General features: G+C 45.4%; 2 protein-coding genes across 4 annotated transcripts in view; both read left to right on the top strand.

Annotated features, from left to right (window-relative positions):
- The window catches only part of Kif27 (kinesin family member 27), a 70352-nt gene extending 65752 nt beyond the window's left edge, over positions 1-4600 (top strand). Inside the window, exons 16-17 of the mRNA XM_051172612.1 lie at positions 592-759; positions 3889-4600. Coding sequence (XP_051028569.1) covers positions 592-759; positions 3889-4352 — 632 coding nt within the window. The 3' untranslated portion in view covers positions 4353-4600. The remainder of the gene's footprint in view (positions 1-591; positions 760-3888) is intronic.
- A 14011-nt stretch (positions 4601-18611) lies between these two features.
- Gkap1 (G kinase anchoring protein 1) overlaps positions 18612-19197 on the top strand; it is a 38640-nt gene continuing 38054 nt past the window's right edge. For 2 of the 3 annotated variants that reach the window (XM_051172591.1, XM_051172573.1), the window contains exon 1: positions 18617-18784. The gene's annotated coding sequence lies outside the window, so the exon portion shown is untranslated. Of the gene's footprint in view, positions 18785-19197 lie in introns of all 3 variants that reach the window. The other variant, XM_051172603.1, reaches the window with a different exon arrangement.

Here is a 19197-nt window from a genome sequence, read left to right as displayed (position 1 = left end):
CTAAAAATACCTGATACAAGATTTGTCACTATAGAACAAAAGTACACATCATAAATATTAATTGTAAGTCTTAGGCTACCTGGAGCAACAACCAAAGCTCCCACACAAAGCTCTAGTGCTTTTTCGTTGTGATTTAATCTTTCTAGATTTATTAGTAACAGCTTTTCTTTTTGTGGGTTTTTTTGGCTGTATATTTCTTGGGTCTATAATCCCTGGCTTATGACCTTTCATATATCCACAGTCCTAATCTAATGCAAACTTGATATATTAACACAGGTGACTGGCAGAGTTCTACACACATGAGGTTTCGGAGTTTTTGTTTGTTTGTTTGTTTGTGTTTTAGAGGAAATGCCCCGTGAAAAGCTTGAGTTGTAAACAAGAAGTGGCTGGCTGGTAGTAGGTAGAGAAGAAAATGAAGGAATCAATCCTTTGATAAAAGTTTTATAGGCAAAAGAATACATACTATGGCTGAAAATAAAATCCCATCAGGTAACATTCTCCCGACTCTTTAAAATGAGCCTAGAGCTACACTAAAGTAATTTTGATTCATTTGTTTAAAGCCAAGGTTAAATGTACATTTTTACTTTGTAGAGCAAGATGGAGAAAGCATTATAGAAACCTTTAAAAAATATGAGGACAAAATCCAGCAGCTGGAAAAAGATCTGTACTTCTATAAGAAAACCAGCAGAGAGCTTAAGAAGAAACTGAAAGGCCCTACACAAGGAGCATCGCCATGGCAGCAGCACACCTTAGCAGAGCGTAAGGCTTTGGGTCACTTGCCACGCTAACCTTGCTTCCCTAACATTTGCTGAGGCCCCACCTCACCTGTCATGTAGCATTTCCCAAGGCATGAGGTGTTCAATGTGTCTCTGTAGACACACAGTATTTACTTAGTCTATATAAGACAGACACCCTGGGAAGCGCTGAAAAAATGTTCTTTTCCTTCCTCCTTTCTTTATTCTTGTTTGTTTGTTTGTTTGTTTGTTTTCTGAGACGGGATTTCTCTGTGTAGCCGTGGCTGTTCTGGAACTGAATCTGTTGACCAGGCTGGCCTTGAACTCAGTGCTGGGATTAAAGGCATGTGCCACCACACACTCATTTTTTTCTTATGGGCAGGGCTTTATTATGGAAAATTTCAGATCAAATTTGAAAATGAAAGTACAATATGGCTGAAGTGTAGTTTCAAAAGAATATATTAACTCCAAATAAAGATTGCTTCAAATAATGTATTGGTGAGTATAAATGCTGGGCTTAATTCTTGTGCAGTGAATTAATAAACTGAACCTCTTCCCTCTTAAATGGGAGTTGAGCATTGCACCTCACACATGCCCAGCAAGTATGGACTGCTGAGGCTTAAGCTTACACTCCTCAATTGGTTCTGAGTTTATCAATATAAAACAGTAGCTACAGAACTATTCATTTCACTTCAAGTACTAGTCATGGTTATAGCTACAGACTAGCTAACATTCTCGTATTAACAGTTGCAGGATATACTTTCAGATATTAAAAATATGTAAAATTTGAATATATAACTTATATTAAAAGTATACATAAAGCTGTAGCAAATTATTTGTATTAATTGCCAGTGGCTTTTGCTGTCTTTGACTCTTAACTTTTAAGGCCCTATCTATTATTTTCCTATATTATAGGAATTAAGCCTTCTGATTACCAGAAACAAGTGTACAAAGGAGCCAGTTAGGAGCTCTGGCTGCTCTTGCTATGGACCTGGGACCCACATGGCACCTACAGCCACTTGTAACTCCATCTTCAGAGGGTCTGACACCTCTGGCGTCACACAGACACACATACATACATATAACACATTAAATCTTTCTTCAACAAGCTTTTAAAATACTGTCCAAAGAAGAATAATACAAATGGCCTAATCCCAACACTCGGGAGGCAGAGGCAAGTGAGTCACTGTGAGTTCAAGGCCAGCCTGGTCTACAAAGCAAGTCCAAGAAAGCCAAGGCTACATAGTGAAACCTTGTCTCAGAAAACAAAACAAAACACCCAAAAACCAAAACAAATACAAATATAAAGTAAAAGCATGTGTATTTCTAAGGTCAGTCCTAAGGCATGACCTCCAGAAATTTAAAACACTTGATCAAATTCAAAGATATTTCCTTGTGTAATAATTAAATGTACATATTTAAAGTTAGCCCCTTAATAGAATGATTGCCATGGCAAAGTACTCTGTGAAAGTCAAAAGTTCCTGGAAGGTAATATATTGTTATGATTAGAATCAGGGGAAATCAATATTTCTGAAATAACAACCCAAAATTTAAAAGTTAGGACATTATTTAAAAGAAATACTCATTTCTACCTGAATAATTACTATGACTAGAGAACACTTACATATAGACAACCATGTTCTAGTTTATAATCCAGGGTTTAAAACACCTGACCTTGCATAGCTATGTGCTTGATCCTGGTGCTGGGGAAACAAAGTAGAACTTCCCTGGAATCCCTGTAAACCAGAAACCATGAACTACTGCTGATCCAGATCTTCACAGGCAGCAGACACAAAGATGGTGTAAGCAGTGGCTGCCAAAGTCTGCCACACATTCTAGTCACTGGGAAGCTTCACCCTCAAGTACCAGTCAGTACCCGGAGCCAGGCCTCTTAGTCTCACCCCGTATGTGAGACAGAAACAAGCCCACTTGGACTCTTCCCATTATTTGTCGTGTGTGCATTTATGTGGGGGGGCGGACATGGCGGGGGTCAGAGGACTCAACTTGAAGCAGCAAGTTCTCTCCATGAGGCACATTCCAGGTTGAAGGAGAAGCTAAGTATATCCTGTGTGGGCCTCCCCATGAGCAAATGTTTGATATTAGATGTTCTTATTGAAGACTTCTGAGGTTTTAACTCTTCATCTGCTCTTAATCATTCACTAACGGGTGTGCTCTGACTTCCACTCTGATAGTGGAAGTTGTGGCACACATCACAGAATACAGATGGGTAATGGAATACTACTGTCACACTAGGGGCCAACCAAGACCACATTTTCATACATGTGTGTGATGATGTGTGCCTGGAGATAAGGGCAGGGCCAGTGTTGACCGTTGCTGTCTGTACTTAGCCAGAACTTGAAATTAACCAGTGACAAGCCAACCAGAGGACAAATATAAGAGAGAGATCAGAGGGGCTGGAGAGATGGCTCACTGGTTTAGAGCTCATATTGCGCTTACAGAGGACCCAAGTTCAGCTCCCAGCACCCACGCCAGGTGGTTCATAACTGCCTGTAAGTCCAGCTTCAGCGAATCCTATAACCTCTTCTTGCCTCCTCAGGCACTGTACACACATGATGCCCATACATAAACGCAGATAAAACTCTCATATACATAAAAATGAATAACTCTTCAGGCTAGTAAGGTGGCTTAGCAGTTGAAAACACTTGACCACTCAGAGAACCTAGGCTTGGTGCCCAGCACCCACATGGTGGCTCAGTCCCTTATAACTCTAGTCCCAAGGATATGGCACCTTCTTCGGCTCTCCACAGGCATCATATATACACATGAGGTGCACAGACACACATGCAGGTACTCACCCTTATACATAAAATAAAATACTGAATTACATTAAACTTAAAAATAGCAACTATTTCTATAAAAACATATCAGAGACACACAAAGTACTCATAGATTTCTAGAGAATACCAAAATCACCAGATGATTTTTAAACTTTAATGGGTTAAAATAAAATGTTATTTACATTGAAGAGGTTTCTAAGTGAATGAAGACTGAGTCACAGTCACACAGCTGATTTGTCTGAATGTCTCATATGTGTAGTGATAATGATGTAGTTTGTAAGGCTCTTGTGGCAAAAGTACCTGGTTTTGAGAATATGGCATTTGCTTTGTTTTGTCTTGTGTGGGGTTCTCTCTAGATCATGATGCTGGAGATGGAGTTCTGAATCCAGAAGAGGCAGCTGTGCTTTCTGAAGAAGTAAAATGGGCATCTAGAACTCAAGGTACAAAGTTGAATGGAGGAGAAAGAGAAGTAGACAATTCTTCAAGCAGCTTAAAAACCCAACCACTGCCCCAGAAGATTCTGGAAGGTGGCTCAGACTCACTTCCAGTCTGTGGCTCAATAGCACCCTCCAGTGGCCAATTGTTGAACAATGCGGATAAGCCAGAGGACCATCCCTTCCTACAGTCCCAGAGTCCACCACCATCCCAAGTTCAGCCCTTGAGAAGTATTGGGCAGCTTCAGGGTGTCAAGCCTGTCAAATTGTGTCGCAGAGAATTACGTCAGATTTCTGCCGTGGAGCTGTCATTACGTCGCTCCAGTCTTGGAGCTGGGGTCCAGTCAGTGACTGCTGATTCCCTCGAAGTATCCGAGGAAGCCTAGTGACTTCAAAGCATAGGCATTGAACAATAAAGCTTTAATTTAGTAATTATGTGAAAAGACCTTTTTTTCTAACACAGAATTAAAGCTGAGGGTCATGAGCTCTTTCCTGGGATAAAGAACAGGGAGGTTGACACTACTCTCATGTACTATAGTGTATTTTCTGCTTTATTATTTTATAAATGTATTTTTGAATGCTTGGTATGTTGAACTATTTCTACTTTTAAGTATGCTTAAGATCTTTTCCAGGCATATTTGATTTTTCAAAATGTTTGAAGAACAAAATTAAAACTTAAATACCCTTCAAATATATATTATTTTATAATATAAAGGCATATTATAGAAGTACATTATAGCCCTGAGCATTTGAATATTAAAGTACAAGCATGTTCCTGTTTTTTAAGGTCCAGATAAACCCCAATTGAGCCGGAGTTACATACCTGCTGTGTGTGTTTAGTAGAATGAAAATGTTTGCCAGAGTTAAGCCTGTGGCTGAGGTGCAGGACAGCGGTCAGGACCCACAGAGACGGCTTAACTCTAACGTGGTATCTTTTGTTTCCATAGTTATTTTTATATTCTTGGTTTATTAATACAATGCAATGCAATTTCCCCCCCCCTTCATCCTGCCCTATGCATTTTGCATTACATCTCATACAATGCCAGAATTGTGAGAAATGTCTGCAACTTCCTGGACAGGAAAATGATCACAGAATAACACAAGTCGTTTGTCACTCTAAGGAAAGAACCTATGCGTGAGCAGAGTGGCTATGTGTGGTGCGTGGGTAGCACATTTGTTCAACAGGCTGAAAGCTGAGACTCAACAACCTCAGGCTTCTAGCCTCACAGGCTTTGGGTGTTAATGTACACAAGGTCTTTCTAAAATTTCTCTTCAGTTTTTCTGGTTCAATTAAATGGGCAATTTGTTCTTTCCTACCATATTTGTCTATGGCAGGCAACATCTCACTATAATTCCCTGAAGTATTGTTTTGTCTCTTTTCCATACTTTCATGTGTAAATTAGATCCAGCAGCAAAACTACCTTACAGGTGCTCACTCAGCTCCCACTGACTTCTCTCCACACCTATTTCCTCCCTGAATCCATTGTTTAATGTGTGCCTGTGTCTACACACACACACACACACACACACACACACACACACACACACACACACACAAAATATCATATACTAGTCTCAAGTTGAGTGTGGTGCCACATGCCTTTAATCACAGCACCTGGAGGCAGAGGCAGGTTGCTGTTTACCTGCTCTATACAGCAAGCTCTAGGACAAGACTACAGAGACCCTGTCTCAAAAAACAAGAAACAACAACAAAAAACCCAATTGTATATTAGTTAATATCTTTTTATTAATGCAGGTCCTAATTATAAATTTCTTTAAGATTAATGTATGATGCCTTAATAATTCATTCAAGAATGTGTTTTGATACTAGAATCCTTCTTACATAGGAAATTAAAACATTTATTTTACCTCTGGAAATAAAAACTTTCATTCCACTGACAGAGCAACAGAAGTTACATAAAACTGCAATGATTTCATCAGATAATACAAATGTGAACTGATTGCCAAGTAGAAAGGGTATGCTTGTCATTGTGTTTCCTGGGGAGGGGTGCTGGCACATGCTTGTCATTGTGTTTCCTGGGGAGGGGTGCTGGCATGTGCTTGTCATTGTGTTTCCTGGGAGGGAGGTGCTGGCATGTGCTTGTCATTGTGTTTCCTGTGGGGGGGTTGCTGGCACATGCTTGTCATTGTGTTTCCTGGGGGGGGTGCTGGCATGTGCTTGTCATTGTGTTTCCTGGGGGGGTGCTGGCATGTGCTTGTCATTGTGTTTCCGTGGTGGTGGGGTGCTGGCATGTGCTTGTCATTGTGTTTCCTGGGGGGGGGTGCTGGCACATGCTTGTCATTGTGTTTCCTGGGGAGGGGTGCTGGCATGTGCTTGTCATTGTGTTTCCGTGGTGGTGGGGTGCTGGCATGTGCTTGTCATTGTGTTTTCCTGGGGTGGGTACTGGCATGTGCTTGTCATTGTGTTTCCTGGGGGGGTGCTGGCACATGCTTGTCATTGTGTTTCCGTGGTGGGGTGCTGGCATGTGCTTGTCATTGTGTTTCCCGTGGTGGGGGGTGCTGGCATGTGCTTGTCATTGTGTTTCCGTGGGGGGTGCTGGCACATGCTTCTTGTACATACTCACTGTGCATGTGCCTGTGAAGTCAGAGAATGAAGCTGGTGGCCTTTATCACTTTATGGTGGCCTTTATCACTTTACACATAATTTTTTGAAAAACGGCCTCTCACAAAACCTGTCACTATTTAGAATATGCTGGGGCGGTGGTGGCACATGCCTTTAATCCCAGCACTCAGAAGCAGAGGCAAGCGGATTGCTATGAGTTCAAGGCCAGCCTGGCCTACAAAGTAAGTCCAGGACAGCCAAGGCTACACAGAGAAACCCTGTCTCAAAAAACCAAACTAACTAACTAAATAAATAAAAATAGACTATGCTGGCTAGCCAGCAAGACCCCTAAGATGCACCTGTCTTTGCCCCACCCCTACCTCACACTGGGGCTATAGTAAAACACGCACATACCTGGCTTTTTGTGGGTGCCAAGGATCTGAACTCATCTCCTCGTGCTTAAACAGCAAGCATTTTACTCACTGGGCCATCTCCACAGCCTGAGTTTCTCTGTATATATAAAATGGGTTTTTTGTTTTTTCAATACAGGGTCTCTCCTTGTAGCCATGGCTGTCCTGGATCTTGCTCTGTGAACTGGGCTAGCCTGGAACTCACAGCAATCCACCTGCCTCTGCCTGATTGCTGGGATAACTCCTGGTCCTAGGGTCAGCTCAGGGCTGGGGGCATGCGAGGCAGGTGCTCTGGCACTGAGCTGACTTTTTATGAGCTTACTTGTTTTCAGTTCTCTACAGAGACAGAGGCCTTCACAGGGGTCTCTGCTTATCTCCTCTTTGGATGAGTTGCTCACAGGCACCAAATTCTGAAGATGGTATTTGATGGTTACAGCACCTTTTGAATTGAACCCAGCAAGGGAGTAATCAGAACCAGGAAGTTACAAAAAAGAACCTAGGAATGGGCTGGAGAGATAGCTCAGGGGTTAAGAGCACTGACTGCTCCTCCAAAGGACCCGGGTTCAATTCCCAGCACCCACATGGCAGCTCACAACTGTCTATAAATCCAAGACCTGACACCCTCACACAGACATACATGTAGGCAAAAACCAATGCACATTAAAAAAAAAAAAAAAAAGAACCTAGGAAAACCTTGATGTTACAGTATCAGGTTTTAATGTTTTCTAGTAATTTAAAAGAACCCCACCCCCAATTCTGGGATGGAGAGATGGCTCAGAGGTTAAGAGCACTTGGCTGCTTTTCCAAAGGTCCTGAGTTCAATTCCCAGCAAGCACATGGTGGCTCACCACCATCTATAATGAGATCTGGTACCCACTTCTGGCTGGCAGGCGCACATGGACAGAGTACTATATAATAAATAATATTTTAAACAAATTTTAAAAACAAACTCCCCCAGGGCAGCCAAAAGCTGTATTTGTTTGTCTCTTTTAATATATTTTAATTTTTATAGGAAGGTCCTTGTAACAGGGCTCCAGACCTTAGCATGCCCTGTGATCATAGCACAACTGACACCATGGTAGAAGTGTCATTCAGGCTGTAAAACTCAGTACATAGCACTACCTGTCAAAATGAAAACAGAAACCTAATCCACCAAAGTCCATAGTTCTGGGAAAGTCTCTAAATGTACTAACTTTGCTCTTTGGCTTCTACAGTTCCACTTCTGGCTAACTGTTCTTGTTAAGTATGTCAACCCAGGACAAAACATAAGACTGTTTAAAGCTCAACCTGAGAAAGGCCCTGGGCTACACTGTGATCCTAAACAACAGTGTAGTCCCTGGCTGGCTAATGTGGACTTTCCATTGGCTTAAATCCATGCCTGAGCAGTCTTCTCTGGTAGATGCCCCGCATCTGTCACTAGGCACAGAAATGCCTTTATTTGGAGTGGTAGGCTTAGGTGTTACGTTCCACTGGCTAATTCTAACAGAGATCTCTACTGGATTATCGCTACATTGCTTTAAGGGAGACAGAGTGGTTTTATAGTCTTCATCCTAATGTGTAAGATCCTTTATGCTCAAGGAATAAAGCCACTCAGAAAAATGAAAAGTTTAAACCCTTTTAAGAAATGATTGTCTTCTCGGGAGGCAGAGGCAGGCGAATCGCTGTGAGTTCGAGGCCAGCCTGGTCTACAAAGTGAGTCCAGGACAGCCAAGGCTACACAGAGAGACCCTGTCTCGAAAAACCAAAAAAAAAAAAAAAAAAAAAAAAAAAAAAAAAAAAAAAGAAAAGAAAAGAAAAGAAAAGAAATGATTGTCTTAGCCAGGCATGGTGGTGCACACCTATAATCCCAGCACCCAGGGAGGCAGAGGCAGGTGGATCTTTGTGAGTTTGAGGCCAGCCCAGTCTACAAAGCAAGTCCAGGACAGCCAAGGCTACACAGAGAAACCCTGTCTTAGAAAAAAAGAAAAAGAAGGCGTTGTCTTTAAAGTATAACAAAGAAAACTACTTTAAAATTATTCAAGTTAGTTAAGATTAACTTGAAGTTATAAAACCTCAAGCTTACTACAGTACATACAAAACAAAGTATCATTTTTCAAATCCAGATAGGTAAATATTGTTCGTTTGATTTTATTTAAGGGGTCTTTTACAGTGCTGGGGACCCAAGGCCTTGTGTGTGCCTCGAAAGCACTAAACACTGAGCCTAAAGTGTCCTCCCCCTCTCCCCCCGCCTGCCACACACACGACTTTAAATGCTTATATTTGTGGGTAAGAGAGAAGACTGTGCACACGGTGCAGGTGCCCAGAGAGAGCAGAAGGAGCTGCAGTCACAGACAGTTGTAAGCTGCTTGTCTAGACCATCTCTACAGCCCCAGAAATGCCCATGCCTTTCCCCCTCCTCTTCTCCCTCCCCCCTCCCCTCCTCTTCTCCCTCCCCCCTCCCCTCTTCTCATCCCTGGAACTCTCGACTCTGCCCTCTAGGCCTCTGGAGAGATAGATTACAGATGTGTGTTACACTCACCAAAGAAGCATCTTATATATTGTTTTAGAGGAATTCATCACCTGATCCCATGTCCCCAGTTTTAGGCACCATGGTGCTTTACCATTCACTCCCCACTGGGATCCAGGTGACAGATGAGAAGACACATGGCTAGGAACAGGAATGGAGGGAATAGCACAGGAAGGTTTACTTGAAAACATTTCATAAACCAGCAAGAGAAATTTTGTAAGCATACTTGGAGAGGACTTCTTTTCCTGACAAAAGGACAGAAACTTACCAACAACATCAGGCATCTCTAAGCCTACATTAGACTCCTGTGGAAGACACCCACTGGAATCCCTCCTATAGAAGACTCACAAATGAGCACTGAACTTACCATTTGAATCAAACACACAGCCCCAGATCCCAGCATACTGCAGGCAGAGGCAAGCTGGTGCAGAATTTGAGGCCAGTCTGGTCTACAGAGTGAATTCCAGAACAGCCAGAGAAACCCTGTCTTGAAAATTAAAAAGAAAAGAAAAAAGAAAGGAATAAAGAAAATGAACATGGCCCAATTTTTATACTAGTTTCTTTTCCTGTGGTTACCATTTACTCAAGGTGATATAAAAGCTTCCCTCACTAAGAATTGAGGGAGACTGGAAGTCATTCAGTTGACATCACAAGAAACAGCCAGTAATGTAAACTAAAGGGGTTTTAGTCACATCTGAAGTGATTTTACAAAGAATAACCAGAAAGAGGCGATCAAAGCAAATATGATTGTAGACAAAATTGATTATTCATTTTTCACTAAGCAATATACTCTCTATTTTGTTCAATTTCCCCTTCATTAAAATATCCACATGGAGAAGAGTTCCATTCATGATTACAAACAGTAGCCATTTGCCTTGAGAGGCTGGGCATGGCATTTACTTTTGTTTGACGTTTCAGGACCCAGTAGGACTGAGGACTTAGCAGAATAGGAAAGCAGGGTATGTTTATGTTGACATCATCCCTTTCTGAGGTACCACCATTTCGTGGCTGGGCAGCATCTCAACTAGCTCTAGGGCTAAGTGTATCTCCTCTCACTGGACATGTCCTCAGATGGCTCTGGGTGGCACCAGTTACAACCACCCATTACAATCTTAATACAGTACATTTCTGAGCCACCAGTGAGCCCTTTTAAAAATAAAAAAGCTACTTATCATTTCTTTACTTTTAAAAAGTGAAATATTTTTTTAAAGAAATATTTCAAATTCAACATTTAATCACTTTTTAAGAAAAAAATGGTCGCTTTAAATTACATATGACAGTCTGTGGCTTTACTAGAGGACTATACAAATACGTTCAAAGGCAGTGTGTGCGTGATTAGGGTGAGTTAGCTGTAGGCTCCCGCAGTTGGCTGTGTGAATGGAATAACTTCCAGCAGACATATACTAAAGCATTTTCCAAATAGCTTGCTCTTCAGCTCAGTCCTGTCTCAACAACAGAAGCTACCGTATCTCTGCATTTCCATGTGGCTTCTGTCAGGAAAGTATTTTAAATGTGCTAAATCCACTTTCACAAGCGTAAGACATACTTTGTGACTACCATTGATTTATGAGTGGAAAAACTAAAATTTTAACTGGGATTTAGACCAGTATTTTGGATACTTATTTCTTCCTTTAGCAATATTTACTTTAGAATAACTGAACCATAGCTGGAAAAATGACATTTCTTGAAGCTGAAGAAACCTGCTTCACTTGGTGGCTCATTTCATAGACATGCAATCAGACTGCTGGCAAGCAGCCTTCATTTGTCATGCCCTAATCTACACTGCGATACAGAAGTAATCAGATCCAGTTTGACGTTACCATAGTAGCTGTCCATTGAGGGTTTTCGAGGGAGCTCCTTCCCATTAGCTTGTGTCCATCTAGTGGTGTTAACAGTCCACCTCTGATCAGATTACCTGTGACTGAGCAGGCACACTGTCAGAAGGAGACTCCAGGGTGCTAGAACCTACAGTTTGAAGAGTTCTGTGGGATTGTGAACCAATAAGCAAGGAAGAAGACTTCCACACACTTCCGGAGTGAGGGCTGGGAATACAGCTGAGTGTCAGAGTGCTTACCTAGCATGTATAAAACCTTCCTTTAAATTCCCAATATCTCAAAGGAGAAACTGTAACGTCTCCCATGGGCAAGCAAGGTAGATAGCTAAGATCTGTATGTAATTGGCCAAGCTATGGAAAAGCTTTCCTCCTCTGGATCAGAGACTGTGCCTTGCTTAAGTTTTGGCTTTGGTGGTTGTTGTCTGGGACACAGTTCTCACTTCATACCTCTCGCTGTCCCGTAACTCACTCTGCAGACCAGGCTGGCCTTGGACTTCTGGAGATGGACCTACCTCTGCCACCTGAGTGCTGGGATTAAAGATGTGTGCCACCATGGCCAGCCTCTGCTTTAGTTCTTTTTATGCTCCCCTACCCACAGTGGACACATCCCAAGTGGACAGTTTGGTGAGCTGTCACAGAGCACACCTGCCATTCAAGTCAGGAGACAACCTCAGCAGCTCACCTGCCTCCTCTGCTCGCCTCCTGTCCTGGAGTGTTCTGGAAGAGAGGGGGCTGTCTTTGTTGGGGTTTCTGCTTTTCCTTTTAAGTGGATTATATTTTAAGAGAAGCATTAAGTTCATAACAAAATAGAACAGAAGGCAGATGTGCCACATACCTACCCAACTGCACACACGTGTAGCTGCCTCAACAATATCGAAGGGTATTGCACTGTTATACCTTCTTCCTATGCCCTGCCATGCCAGCATACTTTTAAAATCTATTTTATTTTGGGTTCCTTGAATCTCTCCCTTCTCGGCCCTAATCCCTTCCAACACCAGGTAGGAGAGAAAGGTTAGTGTGGAAAAGGAGCATAGTTTCCTCAGCTACTTCCTGCTGTTTAGGATCATAGGGGTCTTTGGGGCAAGTCCAATCCTCATTTCAGGATATCGCCTACTTCTTCTCATCAAAGTGCATCAACAGCAACCAGGAGCAGCAGGAGGGAGCACCAGTAGCCTTCCCTCTCTGATCCCCCAGTCTCTCTCTGGGTCTGGCATTTATTCCCACTGGCAAAGACCACCCCTCCAGGAGGCAGTTCCCAGCTGACAAAGATCATGTGCCCTCTCATGAAGCAGTGAGCAGCTGTGGACAAACTGGGGCAGCCCCCATGTCCCACACCTGGGTTTAAAACAAAAACACATTTATATATCATAAACCAAAACGTCCACAACACTACCAAGCTCTGATATGTAGCCCAGGTTAGCCTTGAACATGTGCTCATCAGCCTCCTGGGTGCTGAGGTTACAGACGTGAGCCACCATGCTCAGCTCACAGACCTATCCTTATTACCCAATGTTCACAGTTTACGTGAGCGTTTACTAAGTTGTACATTCTAAGTGTTTACATGACTGTAAATAACAAGTGTTCACTGTCACAGAGACTAGTCACACTGCCCTAATAAAAGTCCTCAGTGCCCTGCCTAGCCAACCCTCCATCCATGCTAACTCCCACCAATCACCTGCTCTATCACTGTTTCCATAGTCTCCCCTCTTAGAATGTCATGTAGCTGAAACCATGTAACACATAGCCTCACGAGACTTTTCCCCATTATATACCGAGTATATGAACATTGCCCATAGTACTTACGTTCCAGTCGCCACACCGACAAACACAGAACCTCCTACTCCACTGTGCGGTTACTGTACATTAGCCGTCCACAATAAAGGATTCCTCCACGTAGGCCTCACACTCAGCAGTGGGATGCAGCAGTGCTGCTCTTTGCACTCCTGAGTACTGTCTGGCAGAGCAGATGGGGAAGTGCGAAGTAGCACAACCCCTTCTGCCTGAGTGTCACTGGCCGGTGGGTGGAAATGGTACCCTTGAACAGGCACTTTGCTAGAAACATGTTTTCTTGGTGTTTCTAAACCCCTTTCTCATTTGTCTAGTTTTCTCTATGGCCATCAGTGTTTTATCTGTGTGTCCCACCAGAGCTGACACATGCCTCAACACATCATTGGAGACACCCCATACTGGAGATGAGGCACCCCACACTGGAGACCACATCCCCCACACTAGAGACCAGCTTCTGGAGCCCACTTACTCGAGAACAACAGCATGGACCAGTTGGTCTCCAGGCTTGTAACACTCTTCTTCCTGGAGCCCCTGCCTTACCTAGGCTAAGGGAGTTTTGTTGCCCTCTCCTTGGTTTCTCTTTATCAGACCCTCATATTTTGGCTTCTTGATTTGTGCCCTTATTTGGATGGAGTAATTCTCTCTGATAACTTCCTGGATAAAGCAGATGGAAATCAGAATATTTAAGACTTTGAGCTAGAAAGATGGCTCAGTGGTCAAGAGCACTTGCTGCTTATGCTGGTGGGTTTAGGTCATCTTGACACAAGCTATAGTCACACTTCCAGTAAGATCAGCTGTAGGGAATTTTCTTATTAGTGATTGATGCGTGAGAGCCCAGCCCATTGTGGGTGGTGTCATCTCTGGGCTGGTGGTCCTGGGTTTTATAAGAAAGCAGGTTGAGGAAGCCACAAGGAGCAAGCCAGTAAGCAGCAGCCCTCCGTGGCCGCTGCCTCAGCTCCTGCCTCCAGGTTCCTGCTCTGTTTGAGTTCCTGCCCTGACTTCCTTCAGTGATGAACTGTGATGTGGAAGTGTGAGCCAGATAAACCCTGCCCTCTCTAAGTTGCTTTTGGCCATAGTGTTTAATCAAAGCTATAGTGATCCTCTCCAGAAAGTCTAGAGTTCAAGATACCCAAATGGAGGCTCACAACAATCTCTAACTCCAGTTCCAGGGGACCAAATGCACGGTTCTGGACTCTGAGTGCACTGCATGTGTGTAGTGCACAGACATAGATACAATCCAAAAATCCATACACCTATACACATGACATAATGAAATAAAATTTCTTAATTTCAGTTTTTTTTTTTTAACTGACTCTTTTTGTACCTGTGCACTGATTTTATACCTCCCCCACCATCTTATTCTTTTAAAATTCCTTGTTTGCTCATTTAGGCTGGTCTTTCCGCAGGGGCTTCTTCAAATAATGTGCACATCCTCAAGTATTTGCCTCCATTTGAGAGCTAGTGGTTGGAATCTCTGATGTGTGGCCAGCTTTGCTGTAAGACTCAGAAGTCACACCCCACACTGCAGTAACCCAACCGTCACCTTTAGAGGTCCCTTCCCTCTCGATGCACTGGCCCCCTCCACAGGAGTCAGCTTTACACTGTAGTAACAAGTACCTAACGCAGACAACTTACAAAGAGAACATATTAATGGTGGCTCAGTTTTGGAGGTCCCCGAATGAGCACTTAGCAAGGAAAACCACTCCGTAGCCAGAGATTAAGTAAGAGGTGTGGAGCCATCACCCCTCCAGGAGCTGCCTCCCTCAATGAGACACCTTCCACCAGCCCCCATCTCTACCAACCATATGCATTGGCATGTGCCAAAAGCACTGCCTTGGCAACCAAGCCTTTAACATGGGTGCTCTTGGGGAGCAAAGAGAAGCTCCTTCATACAGACACATGTGCGGGAGAGTCTGATACGGCATGATGACAGGGATGTGTCCTGAAAAACAAATGGTGAGGTGAATTAGTCACTGTACGGCATGCAGGCCACGCACACAGACGCCGGTAGCTAGATGTCATGAGGCAACATTACCTTGTTTGGTTGGGTTTTTATTTCTCTGTGATGACAGGGTCTCGCTTGCGTCAAACTCTCTTTGTAGCTTAGGCCAGCAGCAAACTCATGGTCCCACTGCCTCCAGCTCCTCAGTGCTGGAACTGCAGCTGGGCAGCACCATGCAATTCAATCTTAAGAGACCACGGCTGTGCAGTGAGCTGGTGACCGAGACCATGCCTGACTACATATAAACAGTAAAACACGTGCACATGCCTTTCAGAACCCTCACTGCCTCTCAACTCTTTGACCCTCTGGTCCTCCTGTTAGTCAGCTATTATTGCAACGAACACTGAGACAGGCAGCTTTTAAGGAGAAAAGACTGACTCTCGCTCACAGTTTCATGTGCTCTAGTGCATGACTCACTCTTGTTTTGGGGGCTGTGGTGAGCATGATGGCGGAGCAAACTCCTAAACTGCTCGCTTCACAGCCTGACAGCGTGGAAAAGGATTGACGTGGGGGCCAGACTCCACTATATCTTCTAAGATACCCCCAAAGAGTCTATGCACCAAGCCTTTCCCAGATAGACCTTAGGGGAACCCCTTAGGCTCTCTGGTACAGCACACAGTTCTCCTTCTCACACCCACTCCTGGCGCCCTGATAGCACCAAGAGCTACAGATAGATCCCTTTTAGTTTTAACGTGCAGACCCTAGTCCTCAACTGGTATTTAGGTCATTTCCTAGAAGACACAAGTCCTAAAAATCATTTAGCCTGGTCAAATGCACCAGTTTAGAAACCTTACTGTGCTTGCTTGCTTGCTGCTTACTGGTGTTTGCCTGCATGTCTGTGGGCACCACACTCATGTCCCGGCCTGTGGATGCCAGAAGATCTCCTGGGACTGGAGTTACAGACATTTGTGAGCCACCATGTGGGTACTGGGAATCAGACCCACCCAGGTCCTCTGGAAGAGCAGCTGGTGCCTGTAAGCACTGAGCCACCTCTCCTGCCCCAACTTCAGCATCCACCTAGGTGCTCCTTACCCCTAGCCTTCCCTTCTAGCATGCCCGACCCAGCAATGCCCCCTGTGTTACTACCATCAATGCTTCATCCTTCTTCCTTATGATACCTCCCGGCCACCTCCCTGTCCTGTGAGTGCCCAAGGTACCCACTCAGTGCTGCACGTGACCTGGAGAAGAACGTGTCACTGACTGACTGGTCTCACTGTAATCTCTTGACCCTTCACTGAAGGGCTTAGTTGTGCCTGAAAAGCTTAGTCTGTTCACCTTTCTTCACTCAGACACGCCTAGTTCTCTCTTCTTTATGACTTGGTTAGTACTGTGTCAACTAGCCAAAGCCAAATGGCTACAACAAATGGACCCCAGAGCCTTAAAGCTCTAACGCAACATGAATCCACACATCATTCACGTAATGGGTGTTCTGGGCCAAAGATGGAGAAGCTCTTCTTCATCCAGGCACTTTCTGTTGGCTCTGCCAATTCCGGATGCTTGAAGTATTTTGGGTAACTGAAGCAGAGCTACTATGCCCAGGGTCCAGTTGGCAGAAAGAGGAAACACCTGGAAGGCGGTACACCCCTCAATAAAGGGTCCCACCCGGCAGCGGCAGGCACAGTTCTTGCTTGTCTTCTGTTGGAGATAACACCTAAGCACACTGACCAAAAGAGGCTGAGAAAAGCGGTCTGTGTTCAGGGACGCGGATTTGTGATAAACAATTAGCCATCCAGCAACATGACCTTGTTCCTCGCTCAGCTGAGAAATCAGAAACAACCCCTAGGGACACTGTGTGTTCTTGATCAATCCACCCACTCACTTCTCCATGTCTCTAGGCAATCTCCAGTCCCAAAGGAAGGGTCCCTAAAGCCATAGTGTCTGGAGAACGTAGCTGGTGTGGTGACCACGGCAGCCAATGACAAACCTCACACACGTTTCTTCCCTCATGCTTTCAGCCTCTACAGGGTGTGGGTCTGACCCACGCTCCCTGGGCCCAGCTTTGATGAGACTCCAGTCCCCTGCTTTGGTGCCTTAGCCTGCTGCTGCTGCTCCCCCTCCTCCGTTGGCTTTCCCCACGTAGATCTGAGCTTCCCAAACGCTGATGGGGGTCACCCCCGGGAATTTCTGTGAAATTGCAGTTGTTAACCGGCACGTTTCTAACAAACTTACTGGCAACATGTTTTATGGCTGTACATGGGGTAGTAAGGCTCTAAGGATGATGTAACTGAGTCTGCCCCCTTCTCTCACAGCAATCAGTTTATGTTCTTTTGTGGTGTGTGTGTGTGTGTGTGTGTGTGTGTGTGTGTGTGTGTGTGTGATCTAGAAGGACAACTTTGGTTTCAGTCCTCACGTGCTATCTTTTATGGGGGGCATGGGAGACAGGCCGGCTAGCAAGGCCCAAGGACCCACTTGCTAGTCTTTGGGGCAATGAGAGCATGCTAACCTGCTGGGAGTTTGTTTGCTTGTTTTTTATTTTGACTTTGGTTTTTCAAGACAGGGTTTCTCTGTGCAACAGCTCTGGGTGTCCTGAAATTTGCTCTGTAGCCCAGGCTGGCCTCGAACTCACAGAGATCGCCCGCCTCTGCCTCCCAAGTGCTGGGATTAAAGGTGTGTGCCACCACCACAGGCCAATGCTGGGAGTTCTGGACATAGAATGCAAGTATCCACAAGGCTATTTCCCCAGCCACAGTGTACGATCCAGGTCAGGCTTTTACCGGTGTTAGAACTTTCCCGACTTCTTAGTGACCTCAGCTATCTGGCTGCCTTCAACCCCTTCAAATCTAAACTCAAAAAGTAGCTGCCTTCTTTGTCCTCTGAGTAGTCATTGTCCCTCTTATAACTACCTGGTCTCAAACGCTCCTTTGTTTCTCTTCTTAACCCTAATCAATCAAGTTGTCAAATCCTATAGAATGTACCTCCACACCATTTCTCAACCATTTAAAATTCTTCCTGCTCTCCCTTTATCTCCTCTTGGCCCCCTTACCCCCAAATCACTTTTTCTGTGTAACCACTGGCGTCCGACTCACTTTTTGGATCAGCTTCCTAAGTGTTGGGAATCATAGATGTGTGTCATCACAGCTCGATAGCTCATCTTATCTGGTTATTAACGTTTACATGGTCAACTCAAGGCTGCGAGCTTTCCAGCTCTTAACAACCGCATTCCTTCAGACAGTAGCTGCAAAGCAAAAGCCGCCGCCTTTTCTTCCTCCAAACTTCTAAACCCTAAAAAACAAAATCCTGCCTTAAATACAAATCCTTACACTTGGATCCTGTGCCCCACTCTCAGCTGTTTCCGCCACTTATCAACATGCCCCAACCTCTAGCGTCTTTACGTCCAATGGCCTCCATCTAAGCCTCCCCCACCCCCCAGGTCCGCCCCCCCCCCCCCCCCCCTTGCTAACCCCACCTCTTCCCAGGTCAATTCTAAACGCCTCCTCCCTCGCGCTGCCCCACAGATCGCAACCCTGGGATCCTGAGTGGCGCTGTTTTTCCACAAGGCCTGGTGGGGTGGGGAGGAGGGGGCGTGGCGTTTGGGGGGCGTGGCGTTGGCTGTAGGTCTGTCTTTGCCTCGCTCCTGCGTCTACGCGTGTGAGGAGAACTTCAAGTCCTCTCGGCATCCCCGCAGCGTCTTACCCTCGGCGGTGACTTGTGTGGGACAGCGTCAGGCAGCCCGGGCGGCTGGGCTCCAGCTCTGCCTTTAAGCTGTGGGGTTTGGGTAAGCCGCCTAACTTTGCTTGCAAAACTAAATCAAGCCCCCATAAGGTGTTTGGGGCGGAGGGACGGGGCGGTCCTGCTTTCCCGAGGGAAACCGAGGCCGTCCGGCCGTGTGCATCTTCGCTTGCCGCACCGCCCTCCCTCACGCACTGGAGGTCCTCCTCCGCCCACGGGCCTCCCTAGAGCCGAGCGATCCCGCCGCGCCGCGCGGGCGGCGGCCTAAGCCTACGTCCCGGAAGGCCTCCCACCTTCCTGGCTCGGCGACCCCGCGGACCGCGGAGCCGCCGCCTACGCGAGCCGTTTGGACCCTGCGCGGCCCCCGTAGCGCAGCTCCTCCAGCAGGTGGTTCTGGTCCTCCGCGGTCCGTCACCCTCGGACCTCTCCTCGGCGTCCGCGTCCGCCGCTCCGCGCCGC

This window comes from Acomys russatus, chromosome 3, assembly GCF_903995435.1.
Source record: "Acomys russatus chromosome 3, mAcoRus1.1, whole genome shotgun sequence".
In the NCBI taxonomy this organism is placed as follows: domain Eukaryota; kingdom Metazoa; phylum Chordata; class Mammalia; order Rodentia; family Muridae; genus Acomys; species Acomys russatus.
Note: the sequence above shows the minus strand (reverse complement) of the source record. Positions and strands in the feature narration are given on the sequence as shown.